The sequence below is a fragment of the Anomaloglossus baeobatrachus genome, chromosome 4 (assembly GCF_048569485.1).
Source record: "Anomaloglossus baeobatrachus isolate aAnoBae1 chromosome 4, aAnoBae1.hap1, whole genome shotgun sequence".
Classification (NCBI taxonomy): Eukaryota; Metazoa; Chordata; class Amphibia; order Anura; family Aromobatidae; genus Anomaloglossus; species Anomaloglossus baeobatrachus.
The window spans coordinates 527,428,402-527,455,531 of record NC_134356.1 but is presented as its reverse complement, the minus strand read 5'-3'; the positions used below and the strand labels follow the sequence as shown (position 1 = coordinate 527,455,531).

General features: G+C 42.7%; 1 protein-coding gene across 3 annotated transcripts in view; it reads left to right on the top strand.

Moving 5' to 3' along the window:
• CEMIP (cell migration inducing hyaluronidase 1) overlaps nucleotides 1-27,130 on the top strand; it is a 166,975-nt gene that overhangs the window by 132,254 nt on the left and 7,591 nt on the right. For all 3 annotated transcript variants that reach the window (XM_075345921.1, XM_075345919.1, XM_075345920.1), the window contains 11 exons: nucleotides 4,140-4,268; nucleotides 5,483-5,568; nucleotides 7,230-7,361; nucleotides 11,977-12,012; nucleotides 15,248-15,403; nucleotides 15,491-15,671; nucleotides 22,408-22,623; nucleotides 22,759-22,970; nucleotides 23,539-23,724; nucleotides 24,399-24,603; nucleotides 26,712-26,801. In XM_075345921.1, the coding sequence (XP_075202036.1) occupies nucleotides 4,140-4,268; nucleotides 5,483-5,568; nucleotides 7,230-7,361; nucleotides 11,977-12,012; nucleotides 15,248-15,403; nucleotides 15,491-15,671; nucleotides 22,408-22,623; nucleotides 22,759-22,970; nucleotides 23,539-23,724; nucleotides 24,399-24,603; nucleotides 26,712-26,801 (1,629 nt within the window). The remainder of the gene's footprint in view (nucleotides 1-4,139; nucleotides 4,269-5,482; nucleotides 5,569-7,229; nucleotides 7,362-11,976; nucleotides 12,013-15,247; nucleotides 15,404-15,490; nucleotides 15,672-22,407; nucleotides 22,624-22,758; nucleotides 22,971-23,538; nucleotides 23,725-24,398; nucleotides 24,604-26,711; nucleotides 26,802-27,130) is intronic.

Sequence of the window (27,130 nt, the reverse complement as noted above, 5' to 3'; positions counted from 1 at the left end):
GCACCATCCATCCTCCGCGACAATCCAGACGCTGGCTCCGCCACATAAACGCCGCCTGGGGCATGCCGTCCGGCATCCCCGCGTGCTCCAGCTGATCCCGACGCCGTCCCATCGTTGTCCCTCCGCTGCGATCCCAGGCCGGGCCCCGCTGATCCGGGCCGTCTCCGTACGGACTCCCCCGCCGCCACTGGGACCCCATGCTCCTGCATGGGCCCCGCTCTGCTCCTAGGCCTTGCCGCCGCCGCCACTGTGGCCTCATCTGCGCCCCGCGATCCCGCTGGCCCACGCAACCCAGCTGGCCCCCATGACCCCGCTGGCTCATACGACCCCGCCGACCCACGCGACCCCGCCGACCCACGCGACCGCGCCGGCCCACGTGACCGCGGCGGGTCAGGTGACCGCACCGGGTCAGGCGAGCCTGCCGGATCGCGAGGACGCGGCGGGACGGGTGAGTACGCGGGGTCACATGACCGCGCACGGTCAGGTGACAGCGCCCGGTCAGGTGACATCGCCGCCCCACGTGACCGCGCTGCCCCACGTGACCGCGCCGCCCCACGTGACCGCGCCGCCCCACGTGACCGCGCCGCCCCACGTGACCGCGGCGGGTCAGGTGAGCGCGCTCGGTCAGGTGAGGCCGCCGGAGCACAGGGGGACGCCGGGTCACGCGAGCGCAGCGGGCCCCGTGACCGCGCCGGGTCAGGTGACCGCGCCGGGTCAGGTGACCACGCCGGGTCACGCGGCCGCGACGCGCGCGTCACTGCCGTGCGCCGCGACCCGGAAGAGGAGGGGAGGCCGGCCGTGTCGCTCACCGCCCCGTTGCCTTGGCGCCCGCGGCCCGACTTCCGGCCGGGGCCTCGCGACGTCCCGGCTCCCAGATCCACCGCCGCACATCCACTCGGGCTCCGTCTCCGCTGCCGGCTACTCGGCGTCATCTCCGGGCTGAGGCGCTCCGGGGGCCGAGTTCTTCGCTGCCGCTTCGGAGGCAGGGGGGTCCCCTCTTCCTCGCCGACGCCGGACCATCGCAGGAGCTGCTCGTCCATCCAACGCTGTCCACGCTGCTCCGCCATCCTCTTCATCTGTGCCATGAAGTCCTCCATCTTCGGGATCCAGCCACAACGATTCCAGTCACGTCCAGGTAGGAATGGCCCACCCCCCTCTGACCTGCCCTATATACGACCCCCTATAGCCACCACCCCCTGACCAATCACACTGACCCCTGATCCTAACTGCCCCTTAGCACCACCCCCAAATTTCGCGCCCAAACTGACTTTCTCCATTAACCCCTTATTAACCCTATGGCCTGGCATCCCTCCTAGTCATGTAGCCCTCCCTTAAGCCCCTTCGGGTCAGCAGTCCGGGCTCTTCCTTTACGACCTTTACTAATGGATCAAACCAGGTAAGAAATATCCTGGACAAACATTGGTCCATCCTTCGGATGGACAAGGATCTTGAGGATAAGATTGGTACATATCCACACGTCACGTACAAAAAAGGACGGTCTATCCAGGATAGACTTGTCCATAGCCATTTTCAAACACCTCAGCAGGAAACATGGCTGAAATCGAATGTAAAAGGTTGTTACAGATGTGGAGGATGTGTAGCTTGTCCATTTATCAAAACCTCAAAGAAATTTGAGTCTAATGTCACCCATGAACAATTTGACATACGTCACTTTATCAACTGTCGCTCTCGAGGTATTATCTATAAAGCCACCTGCGAATGCGGAGTGGAGTATGTCGGGAAGACTATCAGAGAGTTTAGACGACGAATTGGGGATCATTTGGGTGACATGGAACATAAGAGAGAGACCCCCTTGGCGCGCCATGTGAATAATACACATGGAGGAAGGAAAACTGTGATCTCCTTCATTGGCATCGATAAAATCGAACCACCAATCAGGGGTGGAAATTGGGATCGTTTGATCCTACAGCGCGAAACTAGGTGGATCTTTAAGTTGGATACGGTTTCACCTAGGGGTCTAAATGAACAACTACAATATGGCTGTTATATTTAATCTGGCCCCATATCCATCATATCCTCAATATGACATATACTCTCTGTGATTTATCCTTACTGCTATCCACTAACATGTGCCATTTTTTAGTCTGCCTAAATATTACTGGACAATTTCGGGGTGTGCTGATACCCCCCCCCCCCCCCCCTGTGTGGCGATAGACAACAATTTTTTCTGCCACCCTGTTATTTTTGCTAAAATACACTAACTCCTATTATACTCATGATTTATTTACACTCCCCTGGGGGAATGGGTGTAAAGAAATAATTCTTAAGTAATCCCCTGAAATAAATCTGCTGCTGTAATTTAAGAGCTGTGTCAGTATTCTTAATCGATATCATTACGTCTAGACATATTATTTAGTGTGGTATGGGAAATATATCAGGGAGAATATGGGGCTGTATGTTTCTGTAGGACTCTTTTTGTAACCATGAGTTACTTGAACACGTGAATATGTATTTTTCCTGCAGAAACACCCCCCCTCCCCCCCCCCCCTGAGAGATAATGTTATTTGGTCACATGTGCAGTATTACTGCCGATTATATGTATCCCCTTCCACTGTTGGCTGATACACGGCACTGTTTTCAATATGCACAGTGCAATACATTACGCTCCATATGGTATGTTTGGCCCTTTGGAGGGACAGTGGGTGGTCTTGAAGCATGTAATCCCTCCGTTGTTGATACGATGGCAGGGTGGATCACGTGGTTTGCATCACGTGACATCTCTTCCATATGTGGGGGATTCCCTGATATAAAACTACATTTACATAACTGAGTATAATAATAACACTATAACCCAATGGCTTACTCTAAGGGATATGTACTTTGTGCGTGATTATTGATTGTGGGCTCTGTGGGCGTGCCCGATATCGGAGGACCACACTGAAGGGCATTGTGATGTGTCTTATCACATGTCTGATCACGTGGTGCGGAGTGCACCACGTGATGCGGAACTGGCCTCTGTCTGTGGGCGGGCCTGATATCGGAGGTCCGCACTGAAGGACATGGTAACGCGCGAGATCACATGTCCGACCACGTGGTGACGAATGCACCACGTGATGCGGATCAGGCCTCCCTCCCGTGACCGCCACCCGGAAGTGCGGCACACGCCGGGGCATAATGGAGTTTGGACAACATGATAATGCCCGGGACACGTGGGAAGCCGGCGGCATGGTGACAATCATTATTCAAATGGTGAGTTCTGAGTTTATTCATGAGTTGCACCTGATTGGAGGTTGTTAGGATTGGCTGTGCGGGCCCTTAACTATATACTTATAGATGACTAATGAGGGGGCTGGCGGTTGGCAGCATTTGGTGTTTGGACTCTGCAGGTCACACACCACTCTTTTGACCCACTACATGATCTTTCATGCTTGGACCCCTGAGGAGTCACAGAAAGTGACGAAACGCGTCGGGAGGCGGGAGGCATGTGGGACTATTTTTTGCAAGGACATAGGTTCAGATGTGGACCGTCCTTGTAAGGACGGGAGACAAGGGGGTTTAGGGCAAGTTATACCCAGCCTGGACCACAGGCCCCTTTGTGACCCCTCCAAAAGACGGACTGCCGTACCAAACGTTTGAAGATCCTCCAAATGGGTGAGATCTTTCTAAGTTTTATATTCTAGTATGTGTAATTAACCCCTGCATAAGGGAATTGTTTATATCTTACTGTCTTTGAGGAGATAGATCTCCAAATTTGGCATTTAGATAACGGAACATCTGTCTAATATCTTTATAATGCGCATAGGTGACAGTAATTGATATCAGTATTACACATAACTGTACTCCCCCTATTGGTATTTGTCCAAGGGTTGTGCATTACAGCATGGTAACATGCACCTTGGCTACCTGCAGGGTGATCCTAAGTGTATTTTATAGTTGTCTGTTTTTGTTGAATTTTAAAGAGCTTAAATAAAAGCTAAGTTTTAGTAATTTATCCTCACTGGTGCTAAAAATATATCAATACATGTGAGTAGTGTCCTCTAGAAATACCAACTGGTGATTTCTTGCTTTACTCGTAACGTTTTATTATAGATTTAATACAATAATATAATTTAGTTAAATAACAGAGGTAATAATGATATATTTCATACAGCTTCACTAAAACATTGATTTGTTTCCAGGAAACTGGATTTTGGTTCATATTTCATCATGTACCTACTGGGCCTTCAGAGGGGCTGTATGCACCGGGAAAATCCGAACTCACTCCCTTAGGAAAATTCCATAACAATCGTGCACACTCCAACTACAGGGTGAGTCTAATATAGCAGAGGAAATATACAGATGGAGCAAAGGTTATCTTGACTCATAATGCACCATCTTGATAAAGGTTATTTCACGTTGAGGGAATCTGTCAGCAGGTATGTAATCTGAGCACAAGTTGTAAGGGGTAAAAAAAGAAAAAAAAAAAAAACAAAAATCAACTATCCCTCTATTATTCCCTCTATTATCCAGCTGTGTGCTGTTGTTTACTTAAACTAAAGGCAGGTGGAGCAAAGGTTAGCTTGACTCACAATGCACCATCTTGATAAAATTTATTTCACTTCAAGGGAATCTGTCAGCAGGTTTTTCCTATGTAATCTGAGCACAGCATGTTGAAAGGGGTAAAAAAAAAGAACAAAAAACAACTGCGCATCAGGTTGTGTGTTGTTTACTTAAACTAAATACTTTATCACCTGGTGATTATCATTGCTGGACTAAAATGTCTCGTGAACAGCAGTCTGGCACACCTCCCACCTGTGATTGGCACCTCATTGTCAATGTACAATCTCTATAGAGAGCCTGGTGTGGGCAGGACAGGACTTTCTCAGGTCTGCAGTATGCTAAATCTCAAAGCTTGATTGTGTCAGAACCGTTGCACCTAGTAATCTAAGTGATACATCATTGGATTCAAAACCATTGCCTACATCATATTGCTCTCAGATGAGATAGCAAAAAGAGGCTGACACATTCCCTTTAAAAGAATTAAGTACAACGTAACATTGTACAAGTCATTGACCCATGCCAAGTTAGATATCCAATTACACTTTTTTATACCGTGATATATTGAGTGCTGTATTATGTGACTCAATATAACTGTTGGCAGTTCTGTATATCAAGGCAATAAAATTGAAAGTGAACTTATGACCTGAATATGTAAGGGCCACATACTTTATTACAGGGACAGGACCCACTACGCAAAAACACTTAAATATAACATTTGTCCAATAGGCACAAATATATACAACTGACATAGTTATGAGTCTGATGTATTTCAAGGAGTTAACCCTTCCGCTGCTTCTATCATCTGATGGGAAGTAAAGGATTTATGTGCTGTAAAGGAGGATATCTCATACCTCTTGATAGTTCACCCTGATCTTCTTAATAAACATAACAATGCAATATTATCGTAAAAGTCCAATTATATGATATGTAAATAGCCCTCTACATCATTAGCGCCTCTAACCTCTCCCATTTGTATGGCCAGGCTGGAATGATAATTGACAATGGTGTCAAAACAACTGAAGCCAGTGACAAGGATAAGAGACCGATCCTCACCCTGGTTGGCGCACGGTGAGTACATGTGTGCATATATTCCAATACATGTTCCACGCCAGGAAACTAATGTTTGATTTAAGGAAAATTAACTTTTGTTTCTTTTATTTTTTATTGTTAATTAAGAAAATAATTTACACACTTAGGGAACTTTATATCTGTATTGAATATTTATGCATTATCCAGGTTCTGTATGAGTTCAGTCTGCCGAGTCGTGAAAGCGTGCATTGTGCATGATGTCACATTACAATTCCTTCATTTTTATAAATATATTCTATATGGCAGTAATGCAATCCAAATTTCATATGTTCAGTGATTGCATACATCTTGGCGCTTACATCGTGCTTCTGTATGTCTTTGTTTGTACATTATGCAGTCATAGCAGCTTACATTTATTCACACATGCTTTATGTTCGGAGGTACTTTGCAGGTTGTTTGGTTTATTTTTTGTTGTTTTTTTTTAAATAAAGCTAAAACATGTGAAATACTTTTAAAAGGAATTTGTCATCAGGTTTTTGCCCTCTAATCTGAGAGCAGCATGATGAGACAGATGCCCTGATTTTAGCGATGTGTTACATACTGAGCTGCATGCTCTAGGTTTGATGTAAATCAGTGTTTTATAATCAGGAGATTATCACTAGATAGGCGCTGAACCTAGGTGGATACCTGGCCCTAGGCTGACCCTGATCTGGGCCCTTGGTAGAGAACAGATGGGATGAGCTCTTCATCAACCCCACTAGGCACTAAAGAACATACAGGGAAAACAAACAAGGGAAAACCACAAACAACTTATCTCCAGTTGACTCAGGGCGAGAATCTGCAACAACCACCAAGATTATCCAAATGTATGTAAACTGACTGCTAGATCTGAAGACTTGATAAAAGCATATAAAGGATCACCAGCACCGAGTAATAGGAAGTGTAAGTATGTATTGACACAAGGGAAGTACAGATGAATAGCAGCTGACAGGCTGAGGAAATCTGCAGGGTCCTAAAGGGATGAAAACCAAGCAGAAATAATAGGTCAGGGAGCAACTTGCCAGCCAAACACTGTGACCTTCTATAGCTGGACACCACAGAACTGTCTGTCATCTGTGACGAGAACACTAGTAAACCTTCTGCCATGCAGTCCTCCATATTAATGAGCCATGAATAACTCCAACTCCACCACTAATTGACAGCTTTCTGTGTACACTGTACATAGGCAGGAAGCTGACAATTAGTGGGGTGCTCGGGGTTTAACAAAGCTAAGTATTCAGAGAACTGATAGATCTGCTGCAGATAAAACTGTGATTTTATGAAAATAGCAGCAAGCAGCCCAGTAAGTGACACCGCTGGAATCAGGTTCTCTGCCTATATGTCATGCTGCTTTCATTTGGGTAGGAAAAACCTGGTGATAGATTGTATTATAATAGGACATAAACTAAAGTGGCAATTTATTATTACTTTATTTCTTTTATCTGTTATCTAAATATATGCCTGATGGAAATGAAGGAAATACCAGGAAGGCCACAAGGTAGCCCACTGTAATCCAATACTTACGCACTATCATTCCAATAATCAAAGACCCAGGCTGGATTCTTGCTTTGCAATAAAACAGTAAAGTCCGTTATTAAAATACAGTTGTTAATATCCCCGGGCCCTGAAGTCTGTTTTTTGTATTGTTAACTCTCATCCAGGTATGGGCCGCATCAAGATGCTGATCCCTTCAAGCCAAGAGTACCTGCAATAATCCAGCACTTTATTGCTTACAAGAACCAGGACCATGGCGCTTGGCTGCGGGGAGGGGACGTTTGGCTGGACGACTGCCAGTGAGTTCAGCGTTTTTACAGTCTGCTATGTGAAGCCGCTTGTTTATTGTATGAGTTATTTCAGATAAGCTGCTAGAATAACCATTGGCAGATGGAATTTTTAATAAAATAAAGAATGCAACATAACCCAGAAGTAGAGACCAATATTAGATTACTTTATACTGTCCTATTAACCCAATATCCATAATACATGACTTTCATCTGCACCATCAAACATACATAAACCAGCTGGCGCTTCCCATGTAGGTGCGTTCTTTAATGAGTGGGATACCAGGAGAAGAATATTCTCTACCAATTAATCAGTAACCGTGAAATTCTGGATGTGCCAAATAGTTGAAAGTAAAAAGTGAATGTAAAGAATGGGCAGAGTCCGGCTGCCTTTTTTGCAGTTCTGTTTTTCTGGGTCCAGTTCCTGCCCAAACTTTCTCCTATCACGCTAACCTTAAAGGGGTTATTTACTTTTTTTTTTAATTAAATGTATGCGTTTTGGGGCTAAAATTCAGTTTTGCAATTAGGTTTCATGAAACGTTTTGCACCATTTAGTTTTTTCAGGCTTTTGTTTCTCTGCATATTTAACTGTGATGTGGTCATTAATCAGCCGACTGGACAATAATAAAGTTTATTTCTATAGTGCCAACGTATTCCACAGCACTTTACAATTAAAGGGGGCTTTACATGCAACGACATCGCTAACGAGATGTTGTTGGTGTCACGGAATTCGTGACACACATCCGGCCTCGTTAGCGACGTCGTTGCGTGTGAAACGCACGAACGACCGTTAACAATCAAAAATACTCACCTTATCGTTGATCGTTGACACGTTGTTCAAATCCCAAATATCGTTGCTGTTGCAGGACGCAGGTTGTTTTTTGTTCCTGAGGCAGCACACATCACTATGTGTGACACCCCAGGAACGATGAAAAACACCATACCTGCGTCCTCCAGCAACGAGGTGGGCGTGTCTTACCTTCGGCTGCTCTCCGCCCCTCTGCTTCTATTGGACGGCTGCCATGTGATGTCTCTGTGACGCCGCACGAACCGCCCCCTTAGAAAGGAGGCGGTGCGCCGATCACAGCGACGTTGCTAGGCAGATAAGTCCGTGTGACGTGGCCTAGTGATGTTGTGCGCCACGGGCAGCGATTTGCCCGTGACACACAACCGACGGGGCGGTGCGCCGATCACAGCGACGTCGCTAGGCAGATAAGTCCGTGTGACGTGGCCTAGTGATGTTGTGCGCCACGGGCAGCGATTTGCCCGTGACACACAACCGACGGGGTCGGGTGCTTTCACCAGCGACATCGCTAGTGATGTCGCTGCGTGTAAAGCAGCCTTAAGAGGGGCATGTACAGAAAAAAACAAAACAAAGTAACACATAGTTCAACAGCTACAATGTAACGTCACTCACGGAGTAGAGTGAGAAACTAGTCACTATGTGTGAGGGGCAGAATAGCAACTAGATGGCGCTGTGAGCAAGTGTGCTTCAATAGCAGAGGGGAAGTCAGACAAGCCGAGGTCAGAGCTGAGAGGACGCAACAACACAGGGAGAAGACAAAAGCGGGGTCAGAAGTCAGGCCGAGGTCCGTTAACCAGGAGAGCACAAAGGGGACAGGCAAAGACATAGTCAGGAAGAGGTCAGAGGTCAGGAGCCAGATGGTACTCAAGGTCAGAGGATGAAGCAGAGCAGAATCAGAAAACAATCCAGGGTCCAGTACCAAGATCAATCCACCAAACAGCTAGGAGCCAGGCACTTACTGACACTAAGTTGAAAATTTCTTTCATCGCATGGAAATAATGCGGGATCATATTCCCAACTACTGGGTTACCCAACCCAACTAACATATATGAAAAGATAGGGCAGGAAAATTCCCAGAAGCCAATGTAATAAAAAAATATTCTTTATTTAATAATATAGTATATTAAAATTGCTTTCAAGAACAATAAAAGACATTATAAGAGTTACAAAACAAAATTATATAGAGAGAAAGGTGAGGACAAAAAAATGGGGGGGTGTTTCTCTGAAACCACAGATTAAGTGCAATGAGGGCGGTAATGTATCAGTAGAATGTAATTTGAGAAATTAAAGCCGCACTGGCAAGGAGCTCAGAGAGGTCACCAACAGACCCTTAAGGCTGTGAAAATGGATGACTGATCCTACCCGACAATGTATTAAATTCACCACCATAGAAATGTAAATTAGTCAGGAAGGGAACAAATATGTAAATCAGGCTCCATTAATAATCACCCAAGAGCACACTGCCGAGAGAACTGCGGTAATTACTATCCCAACAAAACCATAGTAAAACATATGAGTTACCCATAATAACACTGTGTCAGAGATCTGGCCCCGTGCATCCCTGATGCACGTTTCGCAGTAGCTTTGTTGAAGGGAGGACCTTACTAATACTAACCAGGTAATACAACTGACGATGACCCAACCAATACTGCAAGCCCAGCAATTACCCAGAATGCAAAACAGGAGAGCAAACCCCTCCCAACAATCAAAGAGCGACCCGGAGTAGGGAAACCGCCTTTCCCAGTATCACATAAGAGATATTGGAAACACTGGCCGGACGCTCAATATGGCGCACAGGCAGACACCAGGTACATAGGGAGTTGAAACAGAAAACCGCAATACGGGCACCACACCACCAGTCAGGTCTGTGACATACAGTGGGAATTAGGGCCCTGCTCACAAGCTTACAATCTATGGAGCATACAATCTACAGGAGCTCAGTAAGACAGATAAGAAAGAGTTACAAATTTCCTATCACACAGTCCTAGTGGGCTGGCTGACAGACTCCAGCAATAGACAGTGCAACACAAACTCTATAGAAAGCAAATGGTGCAAAATTATTATTAGTACCCAATTTCCAAAATGATTTTCATTCTAAAATACATGCATATAGGCAAAACAAATTGTCCCGAAAAACCCTTTAACCTGAAAACCCACTTTTTCAGAAACCTACATAATCCTCAGTGGGAGCAGGCTGTAATACATTGCTGAAAACTTACAGGGATCAGGAATAACTGATCAAACCAAGTACAGGCGCTCGGTGCGCCCTCGGTGTGACCAAATCTATAAGTGCACCTTCCCACCTACTTGTTTTACCTCTATCTGTATCCACCTCTTTGACTGACAGCTCCAGTTTTGTAAAGTCAGAGAAGGGCGAAGATGAATGGACAAGAAGGTGGGAAAGTTCATATAAATATTGGCCGCACCAAGGGTGCTCCGGTCTCCTGTATTTGGCTTGAGCAGTTTTTCTGTGCTGTTAGACCCGATATAGGGGACAATAATAAACTGGGAGGGTTCACTCTGTTGAACTATAATATGATCATGGGGCTGTTGAAGGGTTACTATGAAGCAGATGCTTAACAAAGAGGCCCATGAGCGCCACAGAGTCTGTATTAGGTTGTATCTTTTGGCAAAATAAGTTTTAAAGTGATTGCTAAAAGTCCCCCAAGGGAATAAATGACTTCTGAAAGTGTGAAATATATATATAAACCATAAAATAATAAAAGTTAAAGGTCGTCCACTACTTTTACAATGATGACCTATCCTAAGGATCAATATACGATCCGCCGGCGTCTGACACCCAACACCCCGCTGATCATCTGTATTCAGTGCCCATTGCGGCAGCTGGCAGCTCCGGAACTGTGCATTTCTGCCTGCCTGCTACCACCGCAATCACCGAGAACAGATGATCAGCGGGGCTGTGGGGTGTCAGACGCCAGCCGATTGTACTATATAGTACCATATATATATAGTACCATATAGTAATGGGCGAATAGTAAGTATTCGTGTTCGGATTATTTGTAACAAATCACAAAGTACTATTCCAGTATTCTTCAAGAATAACGAACCTAATGCAAGTCAATGGGGAACCCGAGCATTTTTCTTGTCATGATGAATACTGGAATAGTACTCGGTATTCGGTAATGACCTATCCATAGGCTAACTCATCATTATAAAAGTTGCAGACAACCTCTTTACATATTAATGTTTATGTAACTGAATATTAGTCCAATAAATGCAAAACACAACTCACTCGGCAAATAATATTCGGTTCTGTCTCGTCCATTAGGGCAAGCGTCGCGTTTCATAGTCTTTGCACCCTCTGGCTAATAGACGGGGAACGGGGAGACTGTAGGGAAGTCTTTGATCAATGATTTCTCAGATTACAGCACTTTTTTTATGTGATTTGACCAGATCTGCTTCCTTTCCCTCTGGAAGGTTTTGCAGATCTCACATCCACATAATTCAGCTACATCCGTCTTATCCCACCCAGTCATTTTCTTCCCAGAATTCTGGCATTCACATATAGAGATGATGAAGGATTTGTGTTTCATTATTCAGAATTGTGATGATACTATTCAGAGAGAACATCCATTACATACGGTTAGTGAAGGAGGTAGGATCCTGCCCATTAATCCTCCCAATCTCAGGATTTACATGACACAGTATAAGCTGAAAACATCATATATCCATTTTGCCGTTCTAATATGGGATTTTAGCAACACGCAAAGGCAGATGCCGGAGTTGATGGGCAGTAATTCACGTGATTACAGCTGTGGTTCTACATATGTATTCACTTTTTTCTTTTCTTTTTTATTTCAGGTTTTCTGACAATGGAATTGGTTTAACTCTTGCCAGGCATGTATACTCGCTATACTTTATTATTTGACAAGACTTTCTATAGATAAAATTTATTAATATATGCTTCACTGTCCTTGGTGCTTCCATTTCTCATCATTTTCAAGAACTCCGCTTGCTGTCAGTTATCAAAACCTTCTCGCTTATATACTTGGTTGAAGACTTGACACAGAGGCACAATTCTTGTTTCTTGTGTCATGCTTGGGCCTCATTCACACCTCAGTATTTTTACATCAGTGTTTGGATGCCAAAACCAGAGGTAGAACTTAGAGAAAAACCATCATTGAAAGACTGACACCTCTAATGTGTTTTGGAGACACTCCTGGATTTGGCATCAAAGTACCGAGGTGTGAATGAGGCCTAAAGCATAGTGGATACTGTGTGCGTGCCGTCAGCCAAAAGTATAAGCTGGGAGGTTTTCAGGGAGCACACATGAACATTCCCATAGGTCCCCACTTACCAGATGGAGGCCAAAAGTATGTTCCTATAGTCTCGCTCTGACCATGTGCATCTGCAGAACATTTATTTTACTGTACGGAAAGAATGTCAGACTGCACCTTTTCATAGAGAGGGACACTGCAAAAAATATATCGGTCCCTGTGGTGGATATTCATCCATCCAGAATGTAGCCACTGTTGGGCATATACCGTATCTCCTGAGCTTAAACACATCACAGTGGCCACAAACACAGTGTAAATGTAGCCATAAAGGGGTATTCCCGTCTCCTAGATCCTATCCCAATATGTAGTAGGTGTCATAATAATATTAGCAAATACCTCCAATTAGAGATACAGTATAGTTCTCCTAATTATAGCCATGTCTCCTACCTCATGTGCAGGGGATTGCAACTTAGGTGTCCATGGTTACGATTACCATCAACTATCAAACTAACTGTCACTATATGAGTGGTCTTAACCATTGATACTTCAGTTGCAATGCTCTGCAAATGAAGTAAGAGACATAGATAATCAGGAGAACTATACTACATTTCTAATTGGAGGTATTTGCTAATATTATTATTATTATTACACCTACTACATATTGGAATAGGATCTTGGAGATGGGAATAACTCTTTAAAGCGTAAGGCTGCTTTCACATATTTCGTTTTTACCTATCAGACTACTTCTGGGTGTCCACCTGCAGAAAGCGTATACGCCCGAAAATGATGCAAGACAGAGCACGCGGTGACTCCATCTGCACCATTATAGTCAATGGCCCCGTTGGCGCTTGCGTCCAATACATATTTTTCTGGGGGGTTTGGACAGAAGCTCTTACAGGACCAGTAAACGTAGGTAAAAACAAAATGTGAAAGCTGCCTTACCATCATTTAATTTTTATTTCAGAAATGAATAGTACACTTTAAAATAAGCAACTTTATGATATTCTTACTACTTTGCCCTCCAGAATTGATCAGTCTTTATCAAAATTCTCAATTCTGAGGTGAAATCTGTATTCAGTGAGGACTTTCCCATTACAGAGATAGGAGATGGCGGCTGTGACTGATGATAGTCTATGTAGATAGGTGGAGAGGTGGAGCTCTGCCTCTAGCTCCTCTCTCTGTCTGTAGCTCTTCCCTCTGCCTCTAGCTCCTCCCTCTGCCTCTAGCTCCTCCCTCTGCCTCTAGCTCCTGCCTCTGCCTCTAGCTCCTCTCTCTGCTTCTAGCTCCTCTCTCTGCCTCTAGCTCCTCTCTCTGTCTCTAGCTCCTCTCTCTGCCTCTAGCTTCTCTCTCTGCCTCTAGCTCCTCTCTCTGCCTCTAGCTCTTCCCTCTGCCTCTAGCTCTTCCCTCTGCCTCTAGCTCTTCCCTCTGCCTCTAGCTCCTCTCTCTGCCTCTAGCTCCTCTCTCTGCCTCTAGCTCCTCTCTCTGTCTCTAGCTCATCTCTCTGTCTCTAGCTCCTCTCTCTTTCTCTAGCTCCTCTCTCTGTCTCTAGCTCCTCTCTCTGCCTCTAGCTCCTCTCTCTGCCTCTAGCTCCTCTCTCTGTCTCTAGCTCCTCTCTCTGTTTCTAGCTCCTCTCTCTGCCTCTAGCTCCTCTCTCTGTCTCTAGCTCCTCTCTCTGCCTCTAGCTCTTCCCTCTGCCTCTAGCTCCTCTCTCTGCCTCTAGCTCTTCCCTCTGCCTCTAGCTCTTCCCTCTGCCTCTAGCTCTTCCCTCTGCCTCTAGCTCCTCTCTCTGCCTCTAGCTACTCTCTGTGTCTCTAGCTCCTCTCTCTGCCTCTAGCTCTTCCCTCTGCCTCTAGCTCTTCCCTCTGCCTCTAGCTCTTCCCTCTGCCTCTAGCTCCTCTCTCTGCCTCTAGCTACTCTCTGTGTCTCTAGCTCCTCTCTCTGCCTCTAGCTCTTCCCTCTGCCTCTAGCTCTTCCCTCTGCCTCTAGCTCTTCCCTCTGCCTCTAGCTCCTCTCTCTGCCTCTAGCTACTCTCTGTGTCTCTAGCTCCTCTCTCTGCCTCTAGCTCTTCCCTCTGCCTCTAGCTCTTCCCTCTTCTATCGACATAGAATCTCATCAGTAACAGCTGCGCTCTCAGTAATGGGAAAGTCTTCACTGAATATAGATTTCACCTCAGAATTGAGAATTTTGATAATGACCAATCAATTCTAGCAGAGAAAGAAGCAGATTTGTCTGATGAAATATGACAGTTACTTATTTTCATGTGTACTATAGATGTATGAAATAAAAATGTAAAATGAGGGTTACACTAAAAGGCCTCCATATACTTTAGATTAAAGATGGCCAATTTGGCAGTACTAGGCAACTATCTGATGTGTTTTGGGGACAAGGTGATGGCAAGGAATTGAATGATTGGGCAGTTGGAATTTCGATGTCAGGTCCCTTTGCTTTCAGGGGACGTAAGCCACTGCCAGTTTTGTACGGCAGTGGCTTTCTCCTCTTCCAGTTGAAACTGCATAGACTCTTGACCAAGCCAATCCCTTATGTATGTGGGAGTCGGGAAAGATAATGTTTGCCAATGACACATTTGGCCAGTACTTGCCTCCAGTGTGGCCAACTTTAGTTATCTGGACATAAGGACTCGTGTGCAGTATCTTAATATAAACAAGAACATTTTCATTCACTGACAGCAGAGATCTTGTAAGTGTATACAATATAGGGCAATTAAATCAGCAAGAAGAGCAAACAAAGTAGGGTCATTAAAAAGGCGCTGAACCTTTCATTTTAAAAGGATTGAACTGTGTATAACAGATGGAAGCCCTTACAAACACCTCTCTAACGCCAATTTCTTTTCGTAGTGGAGGGACCTTCCCAGATGATGATGGATCCAAGCAAGAAGTGAAAAACAGCATATTTGTTGGAGAAAGTAACAATGTGGGAACAGAAATGGAAGACAACAATGTGTGGGGCCCTGGAGGACTTGATCACAATGGGAGGACACTACCGAAAGGAGTGTATGTGCTGAAATATTTACTTTTTTCTTTATTTTATAAGCTGTAGTACAAAACTGTAACAGTCCATGCAAACTTATCTAATTTTAGGAACTTTCCAGTGCGTGGCATACAGATTTATGATGGACCAGTCAATGTAGAAAATTGTACCTTTCGCAACTATATCTCCTTGGATGGACGCCACACCAGTGCCATTGGCTTCCGTCTAAATAATTCCTGGCAAAGCTGCCCAAACAACAATGTGACTAAAATTACATTTGAGCAAGTGCCGGTGAGTGCTTCTAAAAAATGCTGATGCATGAATATCCGATATTCAGCTGATGGCCTTGAAGATGTTCTTCACAAGGTCCCCAGCTCCCGAAAAGCTTCAAAGACTCCTATTGTCTTTTTATAGCCTACTCCATTCACCTATAGATGTAATAATGAATGTCAGCATTTAGACTAGGAACGGACAAATGATTTTTGGGTGGCATATGTTTCCGTCAACCTTTCTTTGCCAACGCCAGGCCTCAGACGATGGTTGTCAGAAACGTCACTGTAACCTATGCCCTACTGTTATTTTCTTACAGCTCAGATTTTTCACTTATGAAGCAATCTGTCACATTTGTGACTGATCGTTCCAGTGGAAGAGAAGTAATTATCAGATAGGGAGACTAGTATTGCAGCCAGATCCTCAGGCCAAGTCTGAATGATATTACACAAGCGTTGTCTGTCTGATGACATGCCAAGAAGTCATAGACATTGCCACTGAATTCCATCTTCTACTGTATCTGTATAATCTATTTATCGTAATGATTGTTTGATACTTATCAGCCAACATGTGCAGATGTGTTTCACCCCCGCATATTCATTTTATTATGTAACTCTTAATATGTAACTTACATTATAGCTATATAGTATAATAGTTCTGATATCAGATGCAAAATTTACAAAGCTCCAACTTCTAAACATTAGTTATATGAAAGGGTTTGTCCAATACATATTTATTGAACTTATTGATCTATCTTTGAGATAAGACATTGGCATTTAGCATCACTTCAACTATCTGATATCACCTCCAATGGCAGCTGGATGTACAGTATATCACAATTTCATAAATATTTTATTATATCTTTCCATGGGACAACACTGAAGATATGACACTTTCATACAGTGTAACATAGTCAGTGTACAGCTTGCATAACTAACAGTCCTCTAAAAAAACTCAATAACTCAACATTACTGTCAAAACTGCTGGCAACAAACGTGAGTACTGGATATATGGGTCACAAACAGAAAAAAATAATTTAGGGGGCTGCATTCTTTGCAGGACAAAATTACATGTTTACTGATACCATAATTTAGGTCCCCATCTTGTAGTAATGTCCCCATCTTGTAGAAATGTCACCATCTTTGTTCGATAGTGTAGTAATGTCTCATTCTGGTCTTCTTGTAGTAATGTGCCCATCCTGGCCCCCTTCTTTTAGTGATGATCCCTATCTTTTTTTTTTTTAAACATATTTTATTTGATGTCAGCAAGCACATATCATCAACAAGAGAACATGTTGTTACATTCCATAAAATTTCTCCGGATCGTACAATGCTTCTGTTACATCATTTTCTTTTTCATTGTCACAACAATTTCATCTCCATAGAATTATCTTAACAATAATTGACTCTGACTTAACAACCTAACCTATTTGTTCCCTTCAGTTGGTCCTTTGGATGCTCCCTATCTTCAATGTCCCTGCAATGTCTTCCACACAATACCAAGACGTGTGTTCAAATGCTTTAATTAACTGGGTGATTTCCGTTTGTGTGAAGCTTTGCTCAATAAATGTTCTCCACTTTTTGAAGAATCTTTTAGTGGACTTCTCCTTATGTTTCTCCGAATCCAGTTTGTCGTACATCATTATTGTTTTTAGGGTATCAACTATTTCTGTATTTCTCGGTGTCTGTCTTATCAGCCAATTCCTAAGTAGGCATTTCTTGACTACAAGCAATACTACGTGTATTACACCTGGAATGTGAGCACTTGCTCTGTCAGTTTCTGTAGGGGCTTCTATACAGTGAAACAAACAGGCTTGAGGGGTGACGGGTATAACTACTTTCCAAATCCTCAATATGTACGGCACCGCTTCCTCCCATACCCCCCGCACTCGTGGGCATTCCCATATGCAGTGAAACAGTTTTGCTTTATGGAGTCCACATTTAGGGCAATGGTCCAAGAAATGCACTGGTGAGCTGCTATGTGGTATATTAAAGGCATATGTTGCGTTGTGTACTAGCTTAAATTGCATCTCCCTCCATTGTTCATTTATCATTACTTTCTTAACAGATTCCAACCCCCTTAGAATTTTATCATAGATGTCCGGATCGCCCAGAGCCGTCTCCCAGGTTTTAAATATTTGCTCTTTCCAGGGGCCCTGTACTTGATCTCTCAATCGTTAGTATATGATCGAAAGGGATTCATGTCCCGCTCCCTGACCAATCAATACATCAAAACTCCCCTTCTTCTCAGCCTTCCCGACCTCTTTTACCACTGATGTGTAATGTGTTGTTATTTGTAAATATTGTAGGTAATGGTGATTTTCCATGTTAAATTTTTCCGATACCTCCGCCCAGCTCAGAACTCTCCCCTCCTCTGTTTTCAGTAAATCACCCAACCTTCGTATCCCCCTCTGCTTCCATCCTTGAAATAATTTGTTTTGAGACCCTTGAATAAAATTTGGATCCTCCCACAACGGGGTAAATTTTGAAAGACAATAAGGGAGTCTATCCCTATCTTTTAGCAGTGTCCTCATCTAGGCCCCTATCTTGTAGTATTGCTCCATCCTGATCCCCTTGTAGAATGTGGCCGTCTTCGTCCCCATGTTGTAGTAATGTTCCCATCCTTGTCCCCACCCTGTTGTAATGCTCCATTTTCATCCCCTTCTTGTTTTAATATCCTCATCCTGGTCCCCTTGTAGTAATATCTCCCATCCTGGTCCTCATCTTGTAGTAATGTCTCCCATTCTTGTTCCCTTCTTGTAGTAATATCCCCATCCTTGCCCTCATAGTGTAGTTATACCCCATCCTGGTTCTCTTGGCCTAGTGCCTTATTCTTCTCTACATAGTGCAGTAATGCCCCTTCCTGGTCCCCTTGTTGTAATGTGCCCATCCTGGTCCTCATCTTCTAGTAATGCTCCATCCTTTTCCTCTTTTTGTAGTAATAGCCCCATCCTGGTCCCCTGCTTGTTGTAATATCCTCATCCTGGCTCCCTTGTAGTAATATCTTTAGTAATATTCTGTAGTATTATCATCCTTATCCTCATCTTGTAGTAGTGTGCCAATCCTTGTAGTAATGTCCTCATCCTTGTCCACATAGTATAGTAATGCCTCATCCTGGTTCCCTTGTAGTAATGTGGCCATCCTGGTCCCCATGTTGTAGTATTGACTCGTTTCATGTAGCAATGTCCCCTAATTTGCCATTCTTCACATACACATAAAAAAAAGATTCTTCTCTCCTGTTCTCCATTGCCTCGGCATCCTCATTTCTGCACATGCAGCCCGCAAGCACCATAAACCCTTTGACAATTAGAGGCCAGCAGCCGATGTCAGCATGCCAGTGCGGCAGCGTATAACATCACTGCCATGCGTCGGCAAGGCGACCTCAGCTGCTGGCCTCTGATTGGCCAGCAGCTGGCATTGTGGTGCAGATAGCTGGTCTATTTTATGGCAATACATTTCAAATAAATGTGCGTGCAATGTCAAGGCCGCAATTGTACAAGGGGTCTATGGTGCATGCAGGCTACATAAAGCAGCCTCATTGGAGCCTCAATTTTGAGACCCCTGGTTTAGTGGCTGCTGCTCGGTACTATGGATCAACTCCTATTCTCTTCAATAGAAGCTGATCTGCAGTACCAGCAGTGGTCCATAATTAGGTATGGAGCTTTGCTATCATTGGTCCATACTATGTCTACAGCCGGCTGCTGACAGAGGCAATATCTGCTGATCGATGAGGATGTCATTTGTAAGACAAGCAGGGTAGGTCATCAGTATAATAGTGAACAACGCCTTTAATGTTATATCACTATAGGATATGCTATAATAAGGGGATCAGTGAGTGTCTGACCTTCAATCCCAACAATCCATAATACATCTGCTAAATAAATCATTGCAACACAGCAACATTTCAATTAACAAGGTTGTCTTGTGGTTCCCCACACAATGGGAACTTAATGGGAATATTGCTGTACAGGCAAAATCAATGAAGGAGGCTTTTGTGAGTTCAGGCACTCCAGTCTAAATTCTACATATATTGTCACATTAAAGGGAAATTGTCACTATGAAAATGCAGTCCAATCTGCAGGCACCATTTTATAGAGCGTATTGATATACATTTTTTTGAGAAAACATTAAACTGTGTCGTTATCATTTAAACGTTTATATGCACACTTCTACAAGGAAGGCTTTCAGTCACTGGTAGGACTGAAAATCCCAGAAAAAGCAGATTTAAATGATGAAAACACAAGTTATGCTGTATCTTTTCTCACAAAACTATATATCAGTCTATTCCCTCTCCCCACCCCCTCGCTCTATAACATGGTGCCTGCAGATTGGACTGCATTTTCATGGTGACAAGTTCTCTTTAATAAACCATCATCAAGGTCTTAAACTGAAAGGGTACTAGGAATAGTCCCCACATTCTAGATACGTGTAAACCTTAAAGTGACTTTCCAGCCATGACCTGAAATATATACCTATAGTGGATGATTATCTGCTATTTATTTTTCTTGATATCTCCCTTTTTGTGTTGCCTTTTAAGTTGGCGCTATTAGAGTTGTGATTTGTGACTAAAGCTCATTTGCTGTGCATAGAGAGAGTCTAGAGTAGTCGAAGACACACCCCTTTATCATCATTGGTTCAGAATACTGCTCTCTCCCTCCCCCTATAGTTGTGTCTTATCTGATTGGTTGAATAAATATTGCCAAAAATAAGAAAAATACAGATGACTAAACTACCAGTGAGAAACAGATGACATACAGTGTAAATAGTAAACTATAGTAAGGGCAAGACTGTGTGTAAAAGAGCTTTCAATGCATTGACAGTGTCGGTGTGCCTCCTGTACAGATCCATCATTACAGTTATTTGCTGAAGTCAGTATGTAATGAAGGATAATACTGGATTGTTCCCAACATAAAATACCAGCAAGCATTTCTGCCTGACTCATGCACATAATACAGCTCTGATATCTGTACAAATCACTGATGTCATTTGGTTATCTCTATTAATCCATGTTTATGAGGCACCATACAATCGGGTAGATCAGCTAGCATGATTCATGGTTCCCACATATATCACTTCCAGTATACTAGGTTGAAATATTTTCCTGAAAATATGATGACTTGCCTGACTAGATCAGTAATCAGATGTGCTTTTAGAGGTATCTATCATCAAAAGGATCTAAGTCCATGTTTTTGCTCCTCTCATTTAGGGATGTACACATCTCCTGACATCACCCCTGCACTATTACAAAATACTACCGATTGTCTGTCCGCTGTCTCCAACATCATGTCCTCCCTCTATCTAAAACTGAACCTGTCAAAAATTGAACTTCTCCTGTTTCCTCCCTCTCCTAACCTTCTGAAATCCAATATTACCATTTCTGTGTGGCTCTACCATTACGCCCCAGCAGCACGCCCACTGTCTTGGGGTTATATTCGACTCCGATCTTTCCTTCACTCCCCATATTCGTTCACTTGCTCGTTCTTGTCACTTCCACCTCAAAAACATCTCAAGAATTCGACCTTTTCTTACTGTTGACTCTGCAAAAACTCTTACTGTCGCTCTCATTCATTCTCGCCTGGATTATTGTAACTCTTTACTAATTGGTGTCCCTGTTACTAAACTCTCCCCTCTCCAATCCATTCTGAATGCCGCAGCCAGGATCATTTTCCTCTGCAACCGCTTCACTGATGCCTCTGCTCTGTGCCAGTCATTGCACTGGTTGCCCATCCGTTACAGAATCCAATATAAACTTATCACTCTCACTTACAAAGCTCTCCACGGTTCCGCACCAGCCTACATCTCCTCCCTCATCTCTGTCCATCACCCTACCTGTGCCCTCCGTTCTGCTAATGACTTAAGACTGACATCCTCAACAATTCAAACCTCCCACTCCCGTCTTCAAGATTTCTCACGAGCTGCGCCTATGCTCTGGAACAAACTACCAAGAGAAATCAGATTAATTCCCAACATCCACGCCTTTAAGTGGGCCCTACAAACGCATTTCTTTAGACTAGTCTATCACCTCACTGCCCTGACCTAATCTAGTCCCTTTCTGCCCTTCAAAAAATTTACTTTCAGTTCTCGTCCCCTGTACCTGTATAAATTCTCACCGACGGGTTCATGCAGCTGCTTTTGAATACCCTATTAAATCGATGGCTGGACCATATATGACAGCTTTTCTCGCCCCCATTCACCTTTTGTGCCTCCCCTATTCCCTCATAGACTGTAAGCTTACGAGCAGGGCCCACACTCCTCCTGGTATCTTAATTTTGTTATTTTGTATTGTCTCATATTGTCTGTACATGTCCCCTCTTAATTGTAAAGCGCTGCGGAATATGTTGGCGCTATAGAAATAAACTTATTATTATTATGATTATATTATTTGCACTACATGTACTGTATTTTCTTCATATTTTGATCCTCCTGAATGTTGTTCTTCTGTATTAATTAGATGGTTTCCTGTGGTTCCACCATTGTACAACCCTCCAAGAACACATAATTAAATACCATCTACATACTGACAACTGATTGGTCTGTCACGTTCCGTGCTAACCAATTGTGAATGTGATTGGTCAAAGCCTGCTCCTCAGCTCCATCCTATAGAATTACTATTGTGTTACCCAGTAATGATTTTTGAGTAATTTAAAAGTGAAATAAATGTGTTCAGTTGCGGTTTCTTCCTTGTCATCGAAGTCATACACACATTTAACATTTTATTGTTTGACTATTAATACATAAAACTCTTACTGTTATTTCAGATTGCCTCCCGTGTTTTCTTTGGAGAGCCCGGACCATGGTTTAGTCAAATGGAAATGGATGGAGATAAGACCACAGTTTTTCATGATATAGATGGCTCGGTGTCAGAATATCCAGGAGCATTTTTGGTGAAGGAAGACAACTGGTTATTGAGACATCCTGATTGTTTAGATGTTCCAGATTGGAAGGGGGCGATCTGCAGTGGAAATTATGCACAGGTACTTTGCTGTCTGTACAGACATTTTAACACTAAAGAATATAATCTGTACCAATATGTTTGACATTATTAGTATGCTTGATATTATATCATAAAATGCTGTCTAAATATAATCTTTTTGACGCCAACCTTGTAGATTTATGTCCAAGCCCGACGACCAGCTGATGCAAGTATGATAATCTTTAAGGATGAGTATCCCGAACATCCACTGCACTTAGAAGGAGCACTTGGAAAAGGCCATCATTATCAGCAGTATCAGCCTGTCATCACTCTGCAGAAAGGTTACACCGTGCACTGGGATAAGACCGCCCCCGAGGAGCTGACTCTTTGGCTTATTAACTTCCAAAAGTAGGTCATGCCTGTATGTGCATTATTCTCACTAAACTGAAGTGGTTTTCGCACTTCATCATCTAAAATAGCCGAGAAGTAACATGTATTGCCACATCTGTTTAAAGTTGTCATAAGTAACAAGAAAGGCACGCAAAGTTCATGAATAACAAGACATGTTTTAAGTAGCATGAACATTTCCCTCATGCATTATTATGAATATATTACTCAGTTTAGTGTCCTCCTGAGAACATTAGTCTCCAAATAAGAGTCCTTTGCCAACAGGGTATTAATCACTACTGAGGTGAATGGTTTAACATTTCGGATGCAATTCATAAGGCAAAACTAGAAAGATAAAATATCTAACCTGAAATGCTCTTTATGGTGTTATTATTTGTATTCCCGACACTATAAAATGGTTTCCTTGAGTTAATTGAAGTGTTTTTCTTGAATTTCGTGCAACGAGCTTTCAAGCCAGGAAAAAAATAGCCATCTCGAAACGTAATATTTTTTTTGGCCACTTGATTCTTTAGGAAATTTGATGTTAGGTTCTTATTACTCGTGGTAACACATGATTCTCCTATTTTAGGAATGACTGGATTCAAGTAGGATTTTGTTATCCTAAAGGGACAACATTTTCCATCCTCTCAGACATTCACAATCGGCTCGCAAAGCAAACATTCAAGACGGGAACCTTTGTGCGCACGTTCCAAATGGACAAAGTGCACCAGGCATACCCTGGCAGGGGTTACTATTATTGGGATGAGGAGTCAGGGTATGTGATCTTTGTTCTTTTATCTATATCTGACAAAAAGTTACAAGGAAAATTGTCATGTAATGTCCTTCTTAAAGTTATATCCAGTACATTAATTTTTGTAGTTACCTACAAGTCTACTAGATTGGTATACACTTTGCCGAAAGGTCCAACCAAATGTTTGATGAAAATGCTAATATAATCCCAAAGCGGAGGAAAAATTTTGGCACAACCAATCCGGGATAGATAAAAAAAAAATTTTTTTACAAAAACATGTTTAAAAAAAAGTCAGGAACCCAACGCGTTTATAGCATAAGTAAGTTTAGTCACAGTAATATAGAATATTTTTTAAACATGTTTTTGTAATAAAATAGTTTTTTATCTATCCTGGATTGGATGAGTTGAAATTTTTTCTCCGTTTTCTGGCTACTTCAGCTTTGACGTCACCCACCATGGACATACCACGTGTTTGATGTATTCATTATGTGTTGGGCCTCCTACCTGCTAATATAATCACAGCAAAGTTCACTTTCATCAATATTGTAATACAACCAAATTTTGTAAAATGTAATTTTTTGTTTGTATATTTGTAATTAACCAAATATTCTATGTATGATCCATTTTCACAATTTTGTGCCTCGAATCACAACAGAAAGCCATGGACATATTTTTACATGTATACTGCTTTCTTCCAGGTTGCTGTTTTTAATGCTAAAAGCTCAAAATGAAAAAGACAAATTCGCATTTTGTTCAGTAAAAGGATGCGAGAGAATAAAAATCAAAGCTGACATCCCCAAAGGTTCCGGTGTCAGTAACTGCCAGGCTTCAGCCTACCCAAAATATTCCCAAATACCCATAGTGGACGTGCCTCTGCCAAAGAAACTGAACGGGAACGATGTGGTAAATCGCTATGGTTATGTTTTATGACAGGCGGGGTGCAATCTTTACTTAATGTGCTCTGTGCTTTGTGGTGATATAATATTGTCTGAAGGGGAATTTTCAAAAATCATAAAAGTTAAACTTTGTGTACTGGGAAAAAAAAGTTCCTAACCAATGTTGTAATATATTATATATGACATAAACTATGCTCATGTTTGGTAGAAATGTAAACTGTGGGATATTAGGGAATTGCGTAAATATCTTTCCCGTGAGATGTTATTATCAGAAATGTTCTCTTTAGTGTTAGGAGATGCCAATAAGCAGGATGGCTCCCTCCAATGTGTTCATTTGAACATTGCATTAGCAAATTTATACTGGGTTGAAGAAGTTTATGAGATTCGAAAAAAGGGTCTGATTTTTTTTTTTTCAAGATACATCACCACAATCGTGTGTGGTTAACAAGAATGGTTTTGCGGTACTGCTCCAATCCGTACAATGCCATAAAACAATCTGCAGTAATCTAATAGGACCAGTCCTCAAAACCCAAGAGGACAATAATTCAGAAAATCACTGTCCACTGTATTACACCTTTTAGACCATTATGGAAAAGTGTTCTGCAGAAATGCGTCACTCACCACCCTTTTTCATAGAATCATAGAATGGTAGAGTTGGAAGGGACCTCAAGGGCCATCGGGTCCAACCCCCTGCAAGTGCAGGCTTTCCTAAATCATCCCAGCTATATGTTTATCCAGTTTCCGCTTGAAGATTTCCATTGATGGAGAGCTCACCACCTCCCGTGGTAGCCTGTTCCACTCCCTCACTGCCCTCACTGTCAAAGTTTTTTCTCAAGGGAAAATAGAATGCAAACGATCAACATATCGACAGTTATGCTGATGTGTGTAAAGCGCTATGGAATTAATGGCGCTATATAAGTGAATAAATATTATTATATATTATAGCGTTCTACTGGTGTATTCAAACCAGCAGTAATGGGATCTAACTCTGCTTATTCCACCAGCCCAATCCCAAAGATCTGTTGAAACAAATAGTTAACATAATGTAGATCAGCCGAACTTCAGGCAATTAAGAATATATGAAATGAGTTATAAAGTGCTCATCTTACAAAACCCTATCCAAAATCCATCTAATGCCACTCTGATCGACCAGTTGGTTTTACTGCTTATTAATTTGATCTTACACAACCCTATACAAGGCTCATGCGTAAGGAGATGCTCTGTGTAAGGAGACTGAATGGTAGTACACGATCCCTATGGGTTAGTTGAACAGCACATTATTATGCCTACACATCACAGCACATCATAGAACATGTCACATTTATTTTCTCACTCATTCTTGCATCTGTGAAAAAACCTCAGTTTTATGCAATTCAAAGAATGGAGGTACTATATGGATTCATAGATTTGTATGGGTGGTGTATTACAGGTCTGTGTAATATGTGAGCATTAATTCTAAAATGGTTACATTGCCTTAATTTGCTTTAGATTTTACACACCGTATGCCAAAAATAAAAGTACTGGGAACATACTGGTGACATCACAGTAGAAAGATCCTAGATTTTATCTTTTTTAGAAAAGATCTACTGCCATACCATTAAAGAAGTTATCCCATAAAAAAAATTAAAACCGTAACAAATGCTGTAAAACAAAAAAAATAAACTGTACTTGCCTCTTCTGGGCCCTGCTCATTCAACACAGACTGTGTTGGGATTTCAGGTCTTTGATGACAAACTGTTAGCACATGATAGCAGTAGTCAGTGGTCGTGGTGAACATGTTCTCCTGGCATCACCTCTCGGTGCAGAGCCAAGATGCCAATAGTAGGGCATGTTACCCCTGAGGCCACCTCTGTGCTTCTGGTTTGTAAATCAAGACCATGCGGACATCCAAGGTGTCTGCACTCTGCACCTTGCAACTGGCAGGAAGAAGTGAGCTCTGTTTTCGTTCTTTGTTTTGTCTCACAGCATTTGCTGCTGATTTTAATTATGTATTTCTTAAACAAGTCAGAAAATATCATTGGTTTTTTTTGTTGTTTTTTTTTAGCTGAGGACCACTTGTTCTGTATGTTATAAAATGGTAGTTTTTTGTACTAACATAATGTACTTATCTTCCAGGAGAAGACAAAGGATCATTTGTTAGAGATCAAAGTGGAGTCTTACAACACCAGATATTACCATCTGAAAGATGACTTTGCATACATTGAGGTAAGTAATTTCCGCACCATTGCTCTAAAATCTATCTTACCCAATTACGCTGCGTTAAACATTAAAATGATAAAACCCTCTGCTCATAGTGTGGGACAACATGCCATGACAAGGGTTTCAGGTTTCAAGTTTGGGATACTTAGGTGTCAAGTTATAAATCATAGCGATATCCTAAAACAGTCCACAGTCTAAATGTAGCAGAGTCAAGGGGCGGACATCTCATTGGTGCATTCTGTGCAGCTGTACAGGGGCCCAAGAGGTAATTGGGCCCATTTCTACCTCCAAAGCAGATGGAATTTTGCATTATGATGAGCTACTGGACTGACTGG